The sequence below is a fragment of the Chelonia mydas genome, chromosome 8 (genome assembly GCF_015237465.2).
Source record: "Chelonia mydas isolate rCheMyd1 chromosome 8, rCheMyd1.pri.v2, whole genome shotgun sequence".
In the NCBI taxonomy this organism is placed as follows: Eukaryota; Metazoa; Chordata; order Testudines; family Cheloniidae; genus Chelonia; species Chelonia mydas.
Window position 1 is genome coordinate 74,038,036 of NC_057854.1, and position 22,841 is coordinate 74,060,876.

The following is a 22,841-nucleotide window of genomic DNA, read 5'->3' on the forward strand; positions in this document are numbered from 1 at the left end:
CATTGTGTGGCAGTATTTTGTAGTAAATGTCACAGGACATGCAGTTCAATGGCAATCTTATTAACAGTCATGCAAAAATATACTAATCTCTGCTTAAAATAAGAGTATAACTTGTATGTATCTCATGCAATTGTATTTTCACCAAGGTTTCAGCCACTTATGCAATGTCATTGTTTAGGCTAATGGTTACACAGGGACAGAACTCTCACTACTAGATCCTGCCTGTAAAGCGAAGATGAATGGTACCCATTTCATTTTGGAATCTTCATTGCACAGCTGTGGGACTCAACAGATAGGCTATGCCTTGGATAACATAGTTTATTTTAACTCTGTGAGTATTTTATAAGGAGAGATGTTTTTCTTTGCTGTGTGTTATGGCACAATAAGGCTATAAAGACCAAATTGTGACTGGCCCTAGTATGAATATTCAGGAGGTGTGCCTCCTTCTCAATCTTTTCATGCCCAGACTAGGGCCAGTCACAGTTACAGTCCATGTACTTAGGAAAGTGCAAGGCTGCTCCCTCAGCGTGCTGCTGGGTGCACATGACATCCCAAAGAGAGTGGGAGGAGATGGGTGTGTGTTCCCCTCTTCCGCACTAGGCATTGGAGCAAGCCAGGTGCACTGTGGGGAACTAGCTACACTGTTCCAAAAGATGATGCAGCCTTCCTTCATGCACCATGCTGCTTGGAGAGGGAAGCACAAGTCTTCCCTGAGCTCCCCCAGGGCAACTCTGCAGTACCCCACACTACTGGCAGAACTTAACCCTGAGCTGGTATAGCAACAAAAATGTATGATCACAAAAGAAAATATAAATTTACATAAATTAAAATTCCTGTAGGTAACATTTTTCTTTTATAATTTTGAATGAATAATGCTACTGAAATTGAGGGGAGTGGTCCAATCTGTGCAGGCTTCTATCTTGCTCTTTTGCCATTCAGTGAAGGCCTGGGCTTTTCCTGAGCACAGACTGCTGGTCATGGCAAATTGTGTAGTGCTATTTTACAATGGAACAAGTGCCCACTAAAACACACACTTTCACCTGTGTCCACTAACGTAATACCTGAACCCAACTCTTCCACAATGAAAGGCTGGTGGACTCTTCCAATAAGCTCCTCAAATGTGCTTTCAAGTGTGTTTATTCTCTGGATACAGGAAGGCAGTATTGTATGCTGTTGTCACTTATTACTTTTCACATGAGCGTTAGCCTCATTACAAGTATGTGTTTTAAAATAAATATTCAGTTCTCATCTATTTGTGTGCAAGACAGGCCTTGACTTCAAGTTTGAATCCAAGTGCAGAATTCACTTTCCCAATTTGGGTACCCAAACAACTACTTGAATGGGCACTGAGGGGAACCCAGATAGCTAAGTGCTGATCTGAACACCCAAGATAGGCCCCCCAGTTTGAAAATTGGTTTCAGAATTCTCATACAGCTGCATGCTTGGAATGTAATCTGGATACGGATATGTAAGTGACCACAGAAAGAATCCCACTTTGCTTCTAGGCTTTCTAGTACCAGAATTTGCACAGCAGTTGCGCTGTGAACTTGAATAGATATTGGCCAGGCCAGGCCAACAAGCACTGATGTGTTTTACTCTTTTGGGGGTTTTGAGCACATTGCAGTATCCCTGGCAAATAAAGGAAACCCAAGGATAGCTACAGCCACTTGATCAGACCTAGCCTGGCTAAAACTATTCTGTACTGGCAAGACAAAATAGCTCTTGACTTAGAGATGGGCCCAAATCAAAAACTTGAATCTAAACACCCCAAAACTGTGGAAAATACACATCTCAATCTAAACTTTGTGTCTGGACCCAGTCCGTAGAGTGGGTCAAACTAAAACTGATCTGAGCACCTCTCAGTAAAAAAACTGATTTGGAGCTCCACGTTACTGTACAATATCCTGAGCTTCCAAGGGTTTGGGAGAATTCCCACTGAAAGGTGATTCAGCAGTCTGCAGAAAGGGTGAGGTGTCCAAACAATTCAGAAGAAAATGGCACTTGTTACAAGCTGTGCTATATCTGAGAAAACAAAGCTGAAGTTGTGAGAGAAGCAAAAGAGCAATGGAGGAGCAGATGGGGAAACACAGAAGCTGAGTGGTGAAGGTTAGAGAGAGAAAAGCAGACAGAGAATGGGTGGAGCACCAAAGAGAAGGTGTCTCAGGGGAAAGAGAAAAAACAGAGTGGAAGAAGGGAAAAGAGGGGTCAGGTAGGGGTCCAGAGAAGAGAGAAGTGTGAAATGGGATAGCAAGTTTTCTGGCTTATGCCTTTAAAAATAAATAAATAAAGAGGAGGGTGGGGGGATACAGAGATTTTACAGGAGAAAATCCTGTTACCCGCTAGAACTTTTTGTGATTCTTCCAGGAGTCAGTCATTGAATGTTGGAAGGTATGTTAATCCATTTCAGAGAACCACTTCTTTTAGCAGTGTTGGATACAGAAATTCCAGAAGCAGAGTTGGACTGCTGGTATGCTCATTTACATACCAATACCCAGGCTGCTTTTCCAACATAGGGAACAGTTTTATGGCTCTACTGGTTTTGACTTCTGGGAACAAACTGAAGGTTATTCCGCATATATAGTATACATACTTTAAAAGCTTAGTGCTGGGCTGCAGGGATGGCTGTCACAACTTCTTGGTCTTCATGTTCTGAAGAAAGGAAGAAACAATTAACATGAAAAGGGAGTCACAATCACTTTTGTAGGAAAGCTTTCAGTTTCCACTTCCCACTTCCTTTATGTAGATTGTTATTCAGCTGTCATCACCAGTGGAAAGTAGTGGTTGGGGAATTGATGATGAAGATGTGGAATCGGGTGATAATGGATTTCCAGGAGACACTGATGAAGCAGATGTTACCTTTCCAAGCAGGCCTGAAATAGTTGTGGTATGTAATACTTTATATTTATATTGAAATTAAAGTTTTTAGCTATGGGCCTAATTCTGTTCTCATTTCCATCCCATATGACGCTACTGGAGGGTTGCATAGGGCAAAAGTTCTGGGATTTATTTGTGTTTCGTTTGTTTTAGTTTAACTGCACACTCCACCAGACAGAGGGTGGCAAACTCTCACTTAATCCTGCGCCTCCTGAACCCCCTATCAGCAATGTGACCTTCAACATGGAGCTTTATAAAACAGACCTCTTCCTTGCTCCCTCACAAGGACTCTTCTCTGTTGCTGAGAATGGACAGATTTACGTTGAGGTAACAAACTTTGAAAGGCTTTCAGATTAGCCAAAACGTTCCGCAAGGCCATGTAAATTTAGCCAAGTTTGTGCTTGCCTGCAGTAAACTGGCATTGTGTGATTGCCTCTCTGACAGATGTGTACTTCTGTGGTTTCACAAAAGGGACATCGCAGGTTAATAAGATAAGACTTAGTGATGAAGACCAAAAAATCCTCTCAAAATGAGTAAATCTAACTAAAAGAAGTCTGTCATTCTGGTCAGATATGCAATATGGGACAGTATTTGAATCTGGTCTCTTAGCTCTTACAGACCTTTATTGGATAATTACAAACACTGGTACAAAGAGTTGTCAGTGAGTTCATTTTATACAAAAATATGCCTTAGCTACATTTCCCAGGTGAAGCTATGTACAAAACCGTTATAGGTTCCCCTTCCCCCCACAGGTTACATGGTGGAGGAAAGGGTCTAACATTGTCGTCATAACTCCATCTCACCTTTAAGCCACTTGCAGTCACATTTTGGTATACCAAACAGGTGTCAAACTTCCTCTTTTACAAATTATTGTTTTTATTCAGTGGTTGTTAACATATGCTGTGAAAATCTTTATATTGGATATGCATCTTTGTTAGTAAGATACCAACTAAGTAGAATGACAAGAGAATATCACAGGAGCTTGCCCATGTACTTAGAAGACCTTAGAAAATAAGGTCCACTATATAAGCAAACCTTCTTTAAACAGAAGTACATCTTTCTAGCAGCAATTACCAGTGATATTTAACAAACACATTTGGGAACAATATTCAAATATGATTTTTATACTTTCAATTAGTGTAACAGTTCATTTTATGTGCTTCTGTAAATGTTTAGTTGCCTGTTAGTCCTCTACCTATAAAAATTACTTTCTTTCAAATACTTTACAATTCTATTGTGAAAAATACACCAAAAGAAATTGAAGCAAGGTTAAAATAGATCAACATTAGTTACGTTTTTTTTAAAGTAAAAGGTATTAGTTTTTTACTTGGACAAAGATTGTCAACTTCCTTTGGCATTCTGGGATGAATCCCTCTGGCTCTGGATTTGTCTGGTCTTGGAGTTATTTCTTCAAACGCATGCTCTAATTTCTTTATCACCTGTCCTGGGATGAGCTTGATGTGTTTTTCTCTGTTTCTCCTTTCTGCACAGTGGAAAATTAGTATGTGTTTCAGGCATTTGTTCCTCCATCCTCCGCTGATAGAAAAAACATTGTATATTGTTTGTTGGGAAAAAGTCCGTCTCTTTCGTCAATAAATTACTCATGCATAATCTCTAAGGACCTGGTACTTGTCTCTCCTGTGTAGATTCTGTTTCTAGAACAATTGTTTTCTTTATTGTAATCACTTGTGCATTTTTCCTTTATCTCTGCTTTGGTTTTTCTTATCAATATGTTAATTCTGTAATCATGTCACATGCTGTCTCTTTATCTCTTTTCTTATGTGGTGACTTTTTGCTCATCCTTGCTCACCTACTTTTCTTCTAAAATCACTTGGTTACTGGATGAAATTCAGAATGTTATAATTCAAAGTGCTTAAGGCAAGAAGGGGCCATTAGATCATCTAGTCTGGTCTCCTGTATATTACAGGCCATTAAACTTCACCCAGTTACCCCTGTATTGGGCCTAACAACTTGAGTTTGGCTAAAGCATATCTTCCAAAAAAGGATCCAGTTTTGATCTGAAGACATCAAGAGATGGAGAATCCACTACCTCCTTTGAAAGTTTGTTCCACTGGTTAATCACCCTCACTGTAAAAACCAAAAAACCCGTGCCTCGCTTTTAATTTGACATTGGCTGCCTTCAGCTTCCAGCCATTGGTTCTTTTTATGCCTTTCTCCACCAGATGAAAGACCCCTCTACTATCTGGTATTTTCTCCCTGTTGAGGTATTTTATAATCAATCACTTCTCGTTCTTTTTGATACACTAAACAGATTGAGCTCTGTCTCTCATGTTAAGGGATTTTCTCCAACCTTCCAATCATTTTTGTGGCTCTTCTCTGCACTCTCTCCAGTTTCTCAGTATCCTTTTTAAAATGTGAACACCAGAATTGGACGCAGCCCCTCAGCATCAGTCTCACGAGTGCCATCCAGATAGGTAAAATTACCTCTCTACTCCTATGCGTTACTCCCCCATTTATACATCCAAGGATTGCACCAGCCCTTCTTGCCACAGCATCATACTGGAGCTGTTGAGTTGTTTGTCTACTAGGATTCCCAAATCCCTTCCGAGTCACTGCTTTCCAGGATACAGTCGTCCCCCTCCTCCCACCCCCTTCTGTAGATGTGGCCTGCATTCCTTGTTCCTAGATGTATAACTTTGCATTTGGATGTATTAAAATGCATTTTGTTTGAATGGGCCCAGCTTACCAAGGGATCCAGATCGCTCTACGTGAGTGTTCTGTCATCACCATAATTTACCGCTCCGCCAATCTTTTTGTCACCCGCAGATTTGATATTTACTTTCACATCATTGATAAAGATGTTGAATAGTATCAAACCCAGAACCAATTCCTATGGATCCCCACTAGAAACATATGATGAGGATTCGCTCACTGACATCTACTTTGAGATCTGTCATCCAGTTCTTAATGCATTTAATGTGTGCTTTATCGATTATTGTATAGTGCTAATTTTAATCAGAATGTCATGTGGGACCAAGTTAAACACCTTACTGAAGTCTAAGTCTATTGCATCTATGCAGTTACCTTTATCAACCAAACATAATAACTTATCAAAAAATGAAATCACATTTTTTGACAAGATTGGTTTTCCATAAAACCATGTTGACTGGCATCAATTATATTCCCGTCCTTTAATTCTTTATTGATGCAGTCCCGTATCAGCTTTTCCATTATTCTGCCCAGGATTGACCTCAGGCTTACTGACCTATAGTTACCCAGGTCATCCCACTTGCCCTTTTTGAATATTGGCATAGCACTAGCACTCCTCCAGTCGTCTAGTATTTTTCCCAGTGTTCCAAGATTTATTAAAAATTAACATCAGAGAGCCAGAAATCTCCTCGGCCAAATCTTTTTGGACTCTTGGGTGCAAGTTATCTGGGACTACAGATTTTAAAAGGTTTGGTCCTATAAGATGTTGTTTAACATCCTCTTTAGTTCTTATGGACTAGAAAATTGTTCATCATCCTCATCTGATACAAGTGCATCATCCTGCTTCTTTCCAAATACAGAAATATTTGTTACACACTTTTGTCTGTCTTCATCATTAAGTGTTACCATCTACATCTGGTAATGGGGCTATACCACTGCTGGCATTTCTTTAGTTCATAACATATATTTTAGAAACTCATTATTATGCTAAGCCCTGCCAGCCATGGACTTTCCCCTCATATCTTTTGCGTCCGTTATCAGTTTTGTGCACTTCATAACTTCTAATTCATGTTGCTTGTATTGTTCTCCCCATCTGTTATATACGTATCGCTTTTTATTTCTAATTACTGCTCTCACTTCATTGCTGAATCTGTACCAGGCTCTGGGAACAGGCATGCTCAGTCCTTTCAGCAGGTATATACCACTGGGACCTGGGGGGAGGGATTAAGAATGGGCATGCTCCGTAAATTATACAGACATCTAGGAACTCAGGAGCAAGTGAGAACATCCATTGTTATGAGCAGAACAGTTATCACATCTAAGAGGTATTGATACTGGCTTCATTTATCACCTTGAAGTGTTCTTTTTAATTTAAGAATATCCATCAGATGAATGGGCCACTTCACACTCTGAGCCTCTTATCTGCTGCAGAAGGGTGTATTTTGCATTTCTCAACACCAAATTTCATTTGCTGCAGTGTTACGCATTCACCTAGCTTGTTTGGATCTCCCTGAGGAAGCGTCTACCTAGGTTCTCCTAGGAAAGTTACTAAGGGAAATCAACCAAGATCACCCTCCACCCCACTCTCATGGATGTTCTCATTTATATTTAAGTGAAGATTTATGCAGATACAACAGGGGGGAACTTGTAATCAGCTCCCATAGCCTTCTACTATGGTTTGTAAACTTATTGGGAGAGTGGTGTTAGTGCCCTCCCCTTTCCCAAAAACTCAGTTCAGATCTAGCATTCATTCTATTGTGTGGGCCTGTTTTTCACTGGATATTTCAGATGAGTTGGCTGAAATACAGGGAGGGTTGACCCTCCAAAAAAAAAAAAAATCACATGCCAAGACAATGGCTAAGTTGGATTTGAACCCACAAAACTTGTCGTCCATCCTTTAAGTATATACTAGACCGTACATCCTCACAATTTAGGCTTGAAATATTTGATTGGAACTGGCATCTGAAAACCACATAATCATCCAAAATGTGAATGCTGCTAACAAAAATGCCGCTGCTAAGTTTTTAATAAATTGTTTTTCATATGCAGGTTTCTGTGACGAAAGCTGACAGAGCCCTGGGCTTTGCGATCCAAACATGTTTTGTTTCACCATATTCAAACCCTGATATGATATCTGATTACACCATCATAGAAAACATTTGTCCTAAAGATGAATCTGTTAAATTCTACAATGTCCAGAAGGTGAACTTTCCTATACCACATGCACAGATGGACAAAAAGAGGTTTAGCTTTGTGTTTAAACCTGTATTCAACATCTCATTGCTCTTTCTTCATTGTGAGCTGACTTTGTGTACAAATAAAGAAAAAGACACTCAAGGACTGCCGAAGGTCAGTAGTTTAACTTCCTTAAGCTTTCAGGTTTAGATTAAAAAATGAGACTGTTTACGAGATAAGTTCAGATCATAGTAGTTCCTGGGATTGATTTTTCTATTTGAAGATTCTATAGACATAGATTAATGTAATTAACATTTTATCAGTGGACCTGATAATTTTTATAAGTTCTTTTTATTCAGAGCTATGCTGAATCTTGATCACATGGTCTACATTTTCCACTTTAAAATGTCAGTAAGTGGTTACATGTGGTAAACAGAGATTGCTTTTCATTAAGGGAGTGGTCCAGATTTATCTGTTCTATTCAGATCACACAGCAATAGGATAAACAAAATTAACATTAATTTTCCAGAGCCTGCTGAGATAATATTGTAATTGTTTTTGAACATCCATATGTGACCTGTAAGGTTGGCCCATCTCAGGAGGACTTCGATGGGAAATAAGTAAATGTTAGCATTTGTTTTCCAGATTTCAGTGTGGTTACTTTTTTGTATTTATAGTAAATGCTCTGTATTGAATGATCACTCCAATATATTTAAGAAGAATTACAATTTCCTGTTTGATTATTGTAGAGACTGCTGCCTAACTATTACTTTAAAAATAGTATATAACAAAAAATACATCTTTTTGTAAAAAAATGAACTATTAGGTAAACTTCTAAAATTTGAGTTATTTTTAGTAGTTCTTAAACATGAGAAAAGACTCATACATTATTGTGCTATATATGCACTAGTGAGCTACAGAACTGGCCCTTGGATTTTCAAAAGTGGACTCTATTTTTGTGGTTGTAAATCTGTGCGTCCAAATTTTTGTATAGAAGCCTGGATTTGCATATACACACAGCATTTGTATATGAAAAATCAATTACTCAGTAAGTACAAAAGTTAGCTGTGACAAGTGAAGGTAGTTTTGGAAACTGGGGTGAGAGCTCTTTGAAGATATTGACCCTCTGTGTAATTAACATCAGCCTTTGATATCCTAATATGCAACTATTACAGCAACAATTCAATAGTAAAACTTCCATAGAGTTTTAAGTAATTTAGCACTAAAGCAAGTTTACATCTTAAGATGCAGCTGAGAATAGGGTGACCAGACAGCCAGTGTGAAAAATCAGGCTGGGGAGGGGGGGGCAGGAATAGGGAGAGTAATAGGGTCCTATATAAGGCAAAGCCCCAAATATCGGGACATCTGGACATTCTAGCTGAGAATAAGTTTTCTTTGCCAATATATTACATAGATTGTTTTTGGGGGAGGTTGATAACGTTCAGATCTCCTGTTTCTCTTTAGTAAACAATACTGAGCAAACACTGATAATGAGGCAGCTGTGCAGCTGCTCTGGCTGATATTGTGTTTTATTTTGAGTGAATCCCTGACCTCACATGTTTCCATCCACAGTGCATTCCTCCTGACGAAGCCTGCACCTCGCTCAATGTTGATATGATCTTGGCCATGATGCACAATAAGAAAACTTTCACCAAGCCCCTTGCTGTAATAACCCATGAAGAAAAGCCAAAAGGTACCAACATACATTTTGAACTTCTTAACATAACTATGTTGCATTAAAAAACATATAACCATTTGTATTCCAAAAAAAGATAGCTTTAGGCATATACAATTTTATATTTTAAAAGGTGCTCTTGTTATAAAATATGTTCATTTAGAGACATTTGTGTGACACAGTCCACCATCTTATCTGAACCCCCGCAGCTACTTGCTTTTTTATGGAAATGTAATTTGGCTGGTGTTGAGAAAGGAATACTCTTCCTATGTTTTACAACAATATAGGTTTCATAAGTATTAATGTAGAAGAATTGCTTCTAGCAATTAATTCTGGTTTGGAAATTGAAAGCAATGCTTTACTGTCTGCTGTATAATTTCTTCTTTGTGGCTGAAAATATTTAAGCATGGTAATTACATTGAAATGCCAATGTATTGGAAATATTAAAGCTTGAGGGGTTTGTAAAGTAAAGAGGTAGCTAGGGGGAAACCAGTTCCACTAGAAGATTAGATCGGTAAGATGAAGAGATGAAACTGTAGAAGAGAAGAGTTTTCTTGTGTTGGGGTTTGTTTAACTTTTAGCATCTTTACAAAAAACTCCAAGAACAGAGTCATGAAAATGTGTCGATTCCTGGGTGATGTGCTGCTTCGAATGCACATGACTCTTTGTCAAATAGTCCATTTCTGCCGTCGTCCTAGCAGAGGCAGTTAGAGCAGACAGCATTATGGCTCCACCTGCCAAGAAGTCTGGAGGCAAAGGGGCTGACAAGGTCTGTATAGAAATGACAGCCCATCCACATTTCTTCAGTTTTCTTTTGTCTCCTTCTTGTAAACATGAAGCATTTGACTTAGTTCTCTTGCTCTAAGAAAGGAAAAGAAAAGTCTAAACACTAAAGAGAGGAGGTTCAGGAAGAAAAGGAGAAGAACCTGGGTAGCAGATAGAAAACTCTGTTTCTGTACTAGATGCTCTGAGCGAGGGTGACTGAAAAGGTCTAATCCAAAAACAGTCCAGAGTCAGCAAAACCCTCACTTAAATCCATCCTTCAGATTTCTGAACTAATTCACTTCTAATCAACAGTCTTTTGTCCCTGAAGCTCCTTCAGCCTCCAACAGCCTGTCTGATACTCTCTCCCCACTGCAGCTTGCTCCTGGGAGATGAGGACTCTGCTCCCTCCTCACATCCCTGCCAGCACCCACAACTCTGTAGCTATAGGCCAACTTTTCTGCTGCTTTGGAGCTATGAGCAGCTCAGGCATTGCATCTTTGATACTCCCATCCATCTCCCCCTTGTTGCTGGGTTACAACTCATGCCTTTGCCACTCACGCTTCACAGGCACTCTTCTCTGGTGTTTCCACTTTGATTCCATGGTGCAGCTTTTCCTCCATGGCTCATTCAAGCAGCTGGGCCTAGCCTACTTCCTAGCAACCAAGATCATTTCCTTCGTATGAGGATCCACCTGCCCAAACTGGCTTCTTTCAGGCTCACTTAAAGCTAACAATCAGAGCCATCCTCCACTCTGTGCCCTACCCATAATCCTGCCTTTACGGACATCTCAGATTCCTCAATCTCTGGTGCAGGAAATGCTCCCGCGCTGCAGGGCAATAGCCAGGAAGATGACCTAGGTCCAGCACTCACCTATTCCAGAACCCTGACACCATTCTAGACCCCCTTTCCTGACATCCTTTTCAACTGCTTGTGATTCTGAACCTTTGTACTCTGGCAATCTTTGGTGTGGACAGCCCCAAAGCTCTGTCCAGGAATAAGAGTTTTAAATGGGACCCTTTTCAGAGGTTCAAGTTGCCTTTTCTCTCAACCCTTCTAGCCTCAACATCATCCCTGCCCTACAGAGGCTCCCTGTCCTCTGACAAGCCTCATCGGGTATTTCCCATGTCCTTAGTGGCCACTAACACCCTCTTCCCCACCTCAGCATTCACTCTGCCCCACCCCCATACTCTGAAATGTGATGAATAAGGCTAAACTTCATAAGGCTAAACTTCATCTTGCATAGAATTTATGAGGCTGCCCCTTTGGTACTCAGGGTTGTCACCTATTTGGCTTTTTTGTTTTCCATGCTCTTCAGATAGACTTGGAGAAAATCTGTTTTCTGGTCGCTTCCCTCCAGGTACTTGGATACTTCAAGATCCAAGATTATGCCCACAACTTTCTTTTGTTACATTGCCTTTGACAGTGGCCCAAAATACATTTGGCTTGAAGGCTGGAACAGTTACATGCCAAATTTAAGGGTTTACACATGAAAATTAATCCAGAATAAGGTAAAGTGTGAATTTAAAGTGGATTAACTATGAATTTAAAGTAGATTAACTCCATATGTTGACATTTATGTTCCAGAATAGGAAAGTTCGAATTATCTTATTCTGGAATAAGAGCATCCACTCACAGAGCTAATCGTGAATAACTCCCCATGTAGACAAGCCCTAAAATACCTGGACTTTTTTACATGCAAAAAAAATCTCACTTTTAAGGAAGAATCCCCAGAAGCTCACTAACACAAACTTTCCAAATTATGTAGGAACCCTTTTTTACCCAGCACGCTTGACACTTCTCACCCTTTTAAGCTGGTTTCCTAGAAGCAGCTTCCCTTTCTCAGTGCATAGCTCCTCCTCTGCTTTCTCTTTCAAAGAGAAATAGGATATTCTGTGTGTAGCTGGTCATGACGACAAACAGGAAACTTGTTTCCATTTTTCTCACCTTCCTTCTCCTATGAGTAGCCATGTCCCCACCATCCTCTTTCACACTCTCCAGCAGGAGAACATCTTAAATTTGTGGGGCTGTATTCTACAGTGACAGCTGGGGAAAAGACACTGATTGCAACTGCAAGAGAATTCTCCTTCTGCCCCAATCATTCAAGATTTTTCTGGCATGATGTGTGCACCTTTTATTTACTTCTCCCCCTTCCTCCTTGCTACCCATGCTGATGGCAGGCTTTCGGAGTGTGCACCTCCCTCTCAGCTTGGGGTGCACCTCCCTCTTCTGCTTGTGAAGCAGAAGCTTAGTATTACCCTCCTGGAGCTCTAGGCAATCCCCTGGTTCTCCAAGCCTATGAGTGTGTGATTCAGGACCGGCAAATGGTAACTATATACAACCAAGTAATGATAGCCTATGTAAACATCAGGGCAGTATCAGTAGCTTCTGTTGCAGCGACTTCTGAAGGACACAATCCTGTCTCCACTCATTTCAAGCACTATATCTTGTAGGGAAAGATCAGCTCTACTGCAGACTGACTCGGCAATCACCAGCTAATTCCCAGAAAGCCAAGTATTCCTGAGTTTCTACCAGCACCTCATGTGTCCCTGTTAGACCCCATAGACCAGTTCAGTTTGAGTCAGTGACTTGTTCCCTGTTACTGCTCGTGGGTTTACATCCCCAGAGCTTTATACTCAGATGCCTTCACCTGGCAATGGGCGAGGAAATTGGGGAGCCTGCCCTTTTCCTCCAGCTCTCCCTGATTAAAGAGTTATGAAGAAAGCCAGGAGAGACAGGGCATGAGTAATTTTTCCTTCTGCTGACTTCCAGGTGGTCTCATTAACTCTCAGCACCACAGTCAATGAAACTGGTGATGGACCAACTGCTGATGGAGATAAGTCTCCTCTCTTTCTCAGGCATCCATTGCCTTAGCCTAACCAGAGTATATCCACACTGCCCAACTACAGAGAGCCTGAACTTTTAGATATAAAGAACTTTCTGGAGGTCATAAGCTTTCTTCTGGTGGATGGATGAAGGAGCTAAGCTTCTTGATAACCTCCCTTCATAACTTGAGCTTTTTTCAGGACAAAGGCAGCTTTTCATCTTTTGGTATTTGTCCCAAAAGTGAAAATTAGACTTCATATTGATTAACCCATTGTTTTACCTACACTATGTCATAATTCGGTTTTCCCCTGAAAAAAACCAAAGCTTTTATGCCATGGGTAGGAAACAGACTGTATAGTATTATCAGACTTGTATTGATGGTTTTAGAAAAATGAAATAGTTAATTGACTGGACTCTAAGAGGAAGGTGGCCATCAAGATTGCTAAAATCAGATGCATTCTTTTGGCATGTGACTAGGCCACTGACCCACTCCAGACCCTAAGTGGGGATTCAGTACAGAACTATTCTCTGTGTAGAAATTCAGCTGTAAATGTTGCCTCCAGATCCTACACGTTTGTGATGGATCCCGTGAAGCCCCATGGTGTGTGCATTTGACATTTTAATATCTTATTTCAGTGTTTGTACATTTATGAGAACATTTGTTTACATTTATAGCGTAGCAAATACAAGTTAGTACAGAGGGCTCAGTTCTGCCCTCTAGCATAAGCTACAACTCCAGAACAAGTCAATGGGAGCTGTACCCACGTATCTAAAGGCAAACTGGATCCAGCAGGGCAGATCCTCAGCTGGTGTAAACTGTCATTGTTCCACTGAAGTCAGTGGAATTCTGATAACTCACACCAGCTGAGGCTCTGCCCCTGTGTATGTATAGAAAGATGGGAAAACCAGAACTGTCATGACAGCTTCCTCTTTTGTGAATGTATTTCTTGCTGGGGCCCTTCTGACAACAGCAGGGATGCGCATTAGAACATTAATAAGACATTTGTATTGTCCATTCTCTTTTAGCTCTAGCATGGTAGTTTAGAGGGTTTCATAAAAAGAAAAGGAGTACTTGTGGCACCTTAGAGACTAACAAATTTATTAGAGCATAAGCTTTCGTGAGCTACAGCTCACTTCACTTGCGGATCAAAATCTTCTATTTGCATGCAACGTCTGTTTGAAATTTTGGAATGCTTTCCAGAGAGAGTCAAAGGATGGGGGATCAGAAATCCTTTAACCTCAGTTCTGCCGTGCGTGCTTTTTAATGTTTAAACAGCATATGGTACCATGGAGCATTGCTGGGGGACATAAGCAACAACTGTTTTTGTTTAACTCTGCAAGGCAGCCCATGTTTTTACACGATTCTTCTTCATGCAAATTAAATTCACTAAGAATTAAAGGCAAGTATTTGATTGGTAAATGCAGTACAACTAAAACTCTGCTTTTGGGCCTGATTCTGTACCCTTTCCCCATGCAAAATGCCCACTCATCTCAGTGATTATCTATTCCTGACAGAACACATCAAACTGTGTAACTGATGTTTATCCTTCAGCAAACAGGTTTACACCCAGAGCTCTATTCTCCCTTTGGGTGTGTGGGGCTGTGTGTGCAACTCCCAAGGATAACTTCAGCTGGAGTTTTGTCTGTATAAAGAGTATGAGGTCTTAGTGTGTAAAAGTAAAACCAGATTTACTAAGAGACAGTTGCTTGATAAGATCACCCACAATGTAACAATAGTTTGGCTAAAGGTTTGGTGGAACTCATCCCAGCATATTGCAGATTTTGAGCATAATGCACAACTATTAGCACCTTAACATCGCTGTTATGCAGTTGTTCCACAACGAATCAAATGGCCCTTTTCTATAACTGCTGTGGTTGACTGGCACAGTGAATCTGTAAGATTGAGAACAAATTATATTGCACTACTAAAATATGAGTATTTTCATCTTAAAGATGTCAGTTACCATTTGCTTTGATGTGGAACAGGCCAGCTTTCATGGGTATTGTTACAAACCATGTTATTGGAACTACTCTGTTACATCTGCTCTATAAGCCAAATGAAGAGCTTGTATGTTTGACATTCGGGGAGCCAGCACAAATTGTTCAGTGCAAAGGTGTCTGTTTTCTTCTCCATACGTCATGCACATGACTGCCATTGACTGTAATGGAAACCCTGCCTCTATAGCTAGAGAAAAACACCCCCCTCCAGTTTGCATTTTGCTTTATAGGTTTTTACGAGCTTGGTTCTTCACTTTATTGTATCAGATTCCCATGAAACCTCCTAAAAAAGGCCAAACAAGTTTAAAAAAAACAAAACCAACAAACAAATTATTCATATCCTGGCATCTCTAAGTCACATCTGTTCTTTGGCACAATTTAAGTGAAAGGTGCAAGAGAGAAACTTATTTAAAGTCTATGAAATTGATATTCTTCTATTGAAAAGTTATGTCCCTTTCACTGTTTGTTCAATTTATGCAAGATGTGGAAAATACTGTTTGTTTTTTTTTTCCAGTGAAGGGAGCAAGATCAAGTGAGCAACTGACCAACACTTTTCCTAAACCAAGATATAGAAAACCATGTGCATTAGTTCAAGCCTGCTTCTGTTGTTTTAAAATTATACACTTTCCCTGGGCCTCATGCACTCTCACCCTTCTTGTGTTGCACAAAGCTGCAGCAAGCAACACACATTAATGCCAAGGAACTGGATAACTAATTCAGTGAATTGGCAAAGTTGTTGTTTGGCAACCTTCCTATTCTGTGGCGAGGCCAATGACAGAGTTAGCATGGAAAATTAATTCCTGTCACCACTGGAGACGTTCGGATTAGTTGAAGTTTGGGATATGCTAGCTGGATATATGGACAAATATAGTGCTGCTACTCATGTTGTACTATTTCACACTCTAGTGTTTCAATCCAGTGCCTTTCATAAACCTTCATTTATACTTCTGCTTTGACTTCCATTTGATAGCTTGTTAGTATATTCACATACAAAAAACCGTACATTTTGAGAAAGCTAAGGTTGAGATATTAAAAACAATAATATATTCCAAAATGCATGAATTAAAAGAGCACTTAAATCAGGAAACAAATTCTTAAGGTCACCCAAAAAACCTTACCTTTGTCCCAATTTCCCCATCCTTGTTTTAACCTGTGTGTCTAGTCCACTTGGCATGAATGATATATTAAAAAAAAAAAAAAAAAAAAAAAGATGATGATGATAACCACTTGGTAAACTACACTGCTTTAGTTTGCTCTCAGAGTAAATAAAAATGCTTTGGATATTGCAGGTATGTGTTTCTGAGAGGAACATGTAATGAATCAGAGAGAATTTTGGCCACATGGTACCCTGTGTAGTTCAAGTTAGTTAATGCAGTTGCTACTGAAGAGGTTTGGAACACTAATCCTGACATATAAATACGTACTGGATAAACAATAAAAAGAAAACCAATAACTTTCAGTATATTTTGGAACTTATAGAACTGCTCTTGCCTCCAGATCAAAGCAATTTTTTCCCAATTGTTAAAGGATATAAAAATATGTATCATTACAGTTCCTTACCAAATCTTCTCATAGTGGAAGCATCTGGTACACTCAAACATGTCAGAATTTAAATTATATCCTTCGGGCAGCTTGGTGATCTAGAGATTGCAACATGGGTTACCAAACAAGATGTTTGAATTAGAATCCAAATCTGGGTTTCTGGTTCCTCAAGTTGGCATGGGTATCCTGAGAGGAAGGGGACTCCTGACATCTAATAGTTCCTCCATGGAGATACCAGGCATGTATATGAAGAAGGGATGTCAAATAAGAGAGAGAGTAGGGGTAATGATGCATTTCTAAAGACAGTTTTATATTTCTTTCCATTCCATGCTGATGCTATTTGATTATTATTTCAAAATAGTAGCTTTAACATCATAGCTATGATCTTTGTCTTCCAGTATAAATAAGATAGAATACCAAGTAATTTATACACATTACAGAGCACAGTGGAAATATACAAATCAAAACATGTGCATGTAAGCTGGTCAGAACAGGGTCCATCATATCTAGAAGCAACATTTCCCAGGACTGGAAAAGGGGGGCTGAGTCTTGAAATGATTTCATGTGCTAGTCTCTCATGACTGGAGACAGGAAACAACTTTAGCAATCTGTGCTGAAGGAGAGCCCGGCATAGGAATAAGAGGGAGTTATTGCAGGTGAGAATTGATGACTACTGGGTGGGGAGGTTTGCACAGCGTCTGCCAGCACTCCGTAACATGCTGCTTGCATTGTGCTATGGATATATTCCTCTGAAGACTAAATAAGATACAAATGGATTTTTTACATACTGATCCAGGTTAATAAATTCTGACAGGATTTCCTGAAATGTTACCAATACGTTATGCAGCATTTAAAGACTTTCCTCCCAGAGAGATGCTGAAGATTGCTTATATAGTGTGTAGTATTTCTATGGCACATCATGCAATTAATGTGTTTGTGTTTTTTAAACAGGTCCACCTATTCACAAGCCAAAAGGCAATGAGTTGCAGCCACGTAAGTTATACATATCTGTCTACTTTGTTGATCTAACACGCGTTCTCAAACTTCATTGTACTGTACCCCCTTCTGACAACAAAAATTACTATACGACCCCAGGAAGGGGGACTTAAGGCCTAAGCCCACCCAAGCCCCGCCATCCTCGGCGGAGGACAAAGCCAAAGGCTGAATCTCAAGAGCTTCAGCTCCAAGCAGGGGGTTTATAACCTGAAGGCCTCAGGCTTTGGTCCTGGGCAGTGGAGCTTGGGCTTCAGCTTCGGCCTCAGCCCCAGGCTCTAGCAAGGCTAATGCCAGCCCCGGCAACCTCATTAAAACAGGGTCGCGACCCACGTTGGAGTCCTGATCCACAGTTTGAGAACCGCTGATCTAACAACTTCCAGACAAAAGGTTAAGTCAAAGATAGTTTATTGTAAAGCTTTTTAAACTTAGAACAGAATTAAGTCTTTGGTTTTAGTGCCCCTGGGGACAGCATCCCAGATCCTCAAACATAGTTAGGCACATGAGTCCCAGGATCTAGGCCATTCCCACAAACTTTGAGAGAGGAATTCATGAGGGGAAAGCAGTAATTTGTAAGTGATTGCAGTACTCCAACATCAAGACCACCACAGATGTGATAAAATGTGGCTCTGTGACTTTCACTCTGAGTTCAACATCAGCATCAGCGGAGTTGGGGAAGCCAAAAATCTCAACCATGCTTAAGGGCCCAATCAGCTCTGAGGAGAATGGGTAGCACTAGAAAAGCATCGTGATGGGAGGGAAGGAAAAATGGTAGCTGAAGGGTGAGAATTTAGGAAGTGGGGAGGGAAAGAAGTGAGGGAAAAGAGCTGGTCTCTTTGGGTCTTGGACCAAGATTCACACAGGGTGGCACAGAGAATAACATTTACCTCCCTCCACCAGCTGAGCTACCTGTGTCCTGTGATGAGTGGGACTTAGTTGTCTGTGAACTGCATCTTAAGGCAAGAAGATGATGCAGTTGTAAAAGAGGTATCTCTGGTTAACAAGCACAATTATAGTTTCGATTTAAAATAATCAAACATGACCAAGTGACTCAGAAATGGCTCTAAGTCAAAAACAGGAGAAAACTCCAGTTAGCCACTACCTGGGCTGTTCTTTCTGTCCCAAATCTGGCTGCACATACTCAGAAAGGGGTTCTGAAGAACTCCCTTAGCGGACGCAGGGGTCTGAAAGGTACAGTACCCATGCAAGTGCGCCTGTCAATAACAGAGGGAAAGCAAGTAGCAGTGCTGCTGCCTGCCTTTCCAAGGAATTTCTGCTGGATGCAGGAAACGAGGTAGAAAGCAGGTGAATTGGAGGAGATCTGCTAAGCATGCCCTGGCCAGCCTCCTTCGTGTCCCCCGCACCCACCAACGCAGACCCTGGGATGAGTTGGAGTCTGTGTGTTCAGTTCTTTTCCATTATTTACTCAATTACTAAAAAGTTATTCACTAGCTTACAACATTTCATATGTTTATGGGAGACACTAGAAAAACTACATCTGAAATTAGTCATGTAAGAAAAATTACAAAAAATAATTGATTCAGTATGAGAAACACATTAAGGTGTTTTTGATCAAAGAGAAGAAATATGCAAGACAATGGCTAGAAGTTGCTGTAATTGTGTCAGTAACATTTGGAGCCATACATTCAGGAACCAGATGCAGTACTGTACAAACTATACTGCATAAAGATCCCATCCCCTAGAAACTGAGTTTTTTGTTCTATTTTTGTGATCTGGAATTAATTTTTTATTAAGAACATTGCCAAATATGAAAAACAATTGCTCCTATTTATGTTTTTGCTGACTTTTGAGCTGGCACCACTTCTCACTTAACAGCACTTCCGTTCTCCACCTAGATATAGGGCTGAAGTTACAGAGGATATAGAGTAAAGTTGTCTTGAATGGTAGGATGTGAATAAAAAGTAATCTTTTAGTAAGACTGCACAGCTTTTTAAATATATATTTAAGGGAAACTTGGTATTTAACTGAAAACAAAGAATAATTAACGAGAAACTGAGAACACTTTGAATTCATTCCGGTTTTGCTAGATTTGGGATGTATTGAGCTGGGTTTTTGCTTTATGACAGAACAGTTTGTTAAACTAAAGACATGCTTCATGCTCACCTCTGCCAGCATACACATTGCTTGTCCTGCTTAGACACAAATCACAGTAATCTGCTAAGTATCATGGGGCTTTCTTTTCTTGCGTTTAAAATGCTGGTTAATTAAATATGAAAATGTCAAAGCTCTGTGTGAAAACGGGAGGAGGAATTTTTAAAAATACTATTCAGCATTCAAAATGAAAAAAATGGTTTTTATTTGTAGCAGTTTTCTATGGTCTGGACACTCTGACCGTTGTGGGCATCGCCTTTGCAGCATTTGTGATTGGAGCACTGCTGACAGGAGCACTGTGGTTTATCTATTCCCACACAGGTTAGTACAGTTGTTTTCACCGGCTTCCATTTGGCATAGCACATTACAATGGAGGCAGTGAGATCGAATGCTTATGAATCAGGAGACTAGGTCTTCTTTGCTGCTTTCCACGTTCTCCCTAAGGTGCTTTCCAGCAACTCCCCACAGCAGACTGAAGGTGTTAACCAGGTAGCTGTATCTGCCTCTCTCGGTAATGGGGGATATTATGTCTTTAGATATTTGGTTTAGAAATTTGGAGATTTTTGACTAACTGTGAAAACTTACCCTGGGGTCTGAAAGTCCAGCTGAGATTTTATAGCTCATGTGCCATCACCAATAAAGATTCTGTAACTGGAATTTAGTTAATTCTATTGATGTGTGAGCCAGAAGAGAATCCATTAAATCTTTTTAGCTAGTAAAGTAAGCAGATGTGACTTTGACTACACACCAGGAGCAGATCAAATGACTAAAAAGACACCATATTTACATAGGCCCTTTTCTGACTCCAGCTGCAATTTAAAATGTTTTGTAGGCTTTGTTTATTCAAAACCTTACATTGGTTTAATTAAAATTCTCAGTTTTTAAAAAGTTAAGCTAAATTTATAGCCACTGATAGCTGATTTGAGTGTGAGCCAAGCAAGAGTTTCCATGGGTTTAAGTAAATTGATATGAAAACCAATTTTAGTTGAACCAGTGCAAATTGTATGAAAACCAATCTTTGAGGAACTCCTATCCAGTAGTTTCTTCTGTGGCAAACTAGATAAATCTGTACTTAATCATGGGCTAGGTGAGAGGTAGGCAAACTATGGCCCGCAGGCCACGTCCGACCCGCAGGACCGTCCTGCCCAGCCTTTGAGCTCCCGGCCAGGGAGGCTAGCCCCCAGCCCCTCCCCTGCTGTCCCGCTTCCCCCGCAGCCTCAGCTCACTGCACCGCCAGCGCTCTGGCCCACCACTTCTGCCGGGCAGCATGGCGATGTGGGTGGCCCCGGCCAGGCGGTGGGACTGTGAGCCTCTGCTGCTCTGAGCAGCATGGTAAGGGAGCAGGGGGCGGTTGGATGGAGTGGAGAGCGATTAGGAGACAGAGAGCAGGGGGGGTTGGATAGGTGTGGGAGTCCCAGCGGGCCTTTCAGGGGGCAGGGGTGTGGATAGGGGTCGGGGCAGTTAGAAGACAGAGAGCGGGGTTGGGGGTTGGATGGGGCGGGGGGGGCCTCAGGAGATGGTGGTCGGGGGACAAGGAACGGGGGGGGGGTTGGATGGGGCATGGATTCTGAGCGGGGCAGTCAGAGGGGTGTGAAGTGGGAGGGGGCGGATGGGGGCAGGGGCTAGGCTGTTTGGGGAGGCACAGCCTTCCCCACCTGGCCCTTGATACAGTTTTGCAACCCCGATGTGGCCCTCAGGCCAAAAAGTTTTCCCACCCCTGGGCTAGGTTGTCTGTGTGTCTCCTGAGACATGCCACACAGGAGGAGGAGAAGGGGAGGCACAGGTGGCTTTACATCATCTTTTGCTCCACTTGGATTCTGAGCTGCCACAGTAACTAGAACCACTCTGCTATGATTAGACCAGCACCATGGACTATTCTAACATGCAGCAGTCTTTCCTGGGCTCCCTATGGGCTGCTCTCCATCCCAGAATCCCCAAAGTAGTCTCTGCTCTGGGCCACTTCCACTCCTGGCCACCAGGGCCGCCCAGAGGATTCGGGGGCCTGGGGTTTTCAGCGGCGGGGGTCCTTCCACTCCGGGCCAAAGACGAAGTGCTGCCGAAAACTCTCGTGGGGGCCCCTGCGGGGCCCGGGGCCTGGGGAAAATTGCCCTACTGTTAAGCCTTCATCCTTTATCAATAGATATTGAATCTCTGTTCAGTTACAGAGATATCTAGAGGGACATGTGTTGTATGTCAGTATTAATAAATAGCAGCATTATACAAGAGACAAGAGAGAGTAATTAAAATTGACAAAATCCCGTTGTCAAAAACAATGGGAAGTTGACATAATAAATCCTTCAAGAAAATGGAACTTGGACCAACCCTATTAAAATAATTAGTGACTAACTACATCAGTCATAGTTACCATGTAGAACAGCAAGAGGAGCAGCTGTTCTGACGTTCCTTATTTCCTGAGAGACAAAAATAAGGGGAAAGAATAAAAGGGAAGAAAGGAAGCAGGCTCTCTAATTCCTTGGATTAGAGAATTTTAGAAATTAGATATAGGGGGCAGATTTTTAAAGCGCCTCAAAATGGACTGCTGTTCCTGTGCACACATTTTGTCCCCCCCCCCCCCCACTTGCATCTACAAATTGGGATTTGTAGTAGAGATTTGCTACCAGGGACTTCCGCTGGTCACCATAACCCCTCAGTGGAGAATTGCGGTGTACAAGATAATTCAGCCCCGGCTGAAAGGCTTTGGGGTCTGCTGAAGACATTTTTTGATAAAGCATAAATAAATATGTAGCTAACCTGCATATCTTAGATAGGGTCTTGTGTATACTACAGCCATATAATTCACCCCTTGTAATTGGGATTCCAGAATATAATCCAATTTTCATTTTACATAACATTATCTTTCAAAAGTGATGCCATGGTTTCATCCTAGGTTTGCAGGCAGCGTGAAACAATCTCTTAGGCCTGGTCTACACTAGAAACTTTTACTGGCATAGTAGCAATGCGTGGTGGGGGTGAAGGGTGTTTAAATTACTGCTGATACTGGCAAAAGCCAGACTGTAGATGCGGTTATACCAACAAAAGAAGTATTTTTGCCAGTTTACCTTATTTTGTTTGGGGAATTGGTATAAATTACATCAGCAAAAGAATTACTTTGCTGGTATTAGCTGTGTCTACATTAGGAAGGTTTGCTAGTATATACCAGCAAACCCTTTCTAATATAGACCAGGCCCTAAATGAATGAACTCCCCCATTCATC

At 41.1% G+C, this 22,841-nt stretch overlaps 1 protein-coding gene across 20 annotated transcripts in view; it reads left to right on the forward strand.

Annotated features, from left to right (window-relative positions):
* The window catches only part of TGFBR3 (transforming growth factor beta receptor 3), a 173,799-nt gene that overhangs the window by 141,998 nt on the left and 8,960 nt on the right, over positions 1–22,841 (forward strand). For 13 of the 20 annotated variants that reach the window (XM_037906425.2, XM_043552686.1, XM_037906418.2 and 10 more), the window contains 7 exons: positions 179–331; positions 2,744–2,884; positions 3,028–3,201; positions 7,594–7,893; positions 9,292–9,412; positions 17,474–17,515; positions 19,841–19,948. In XM_037906425.2, the coding sequence (XP_037762353.1) occupies positions 179–331; positions 2,744–2,884; positions 3,028–3,201; positions 7,594–7,893; positions 9,292–9,412; positions 17,474–17,515; positions 19,841–19,948 (1,039 nt within the window). The remainder of the gene's footprint in view (positions 1–178; positions 332–2,743; positions 2,885–3,027; positions 3,202–7,593; positions 7,894–9,291; positions 9,413–17,473; positions 17,516–19,840; positions 19,949–22,841) is intronic. The other 7 variants (XM_043552690.1, XM_037906424.2, XM_037906421.2 and 4 more) reach the window with 1 other exon arrangement.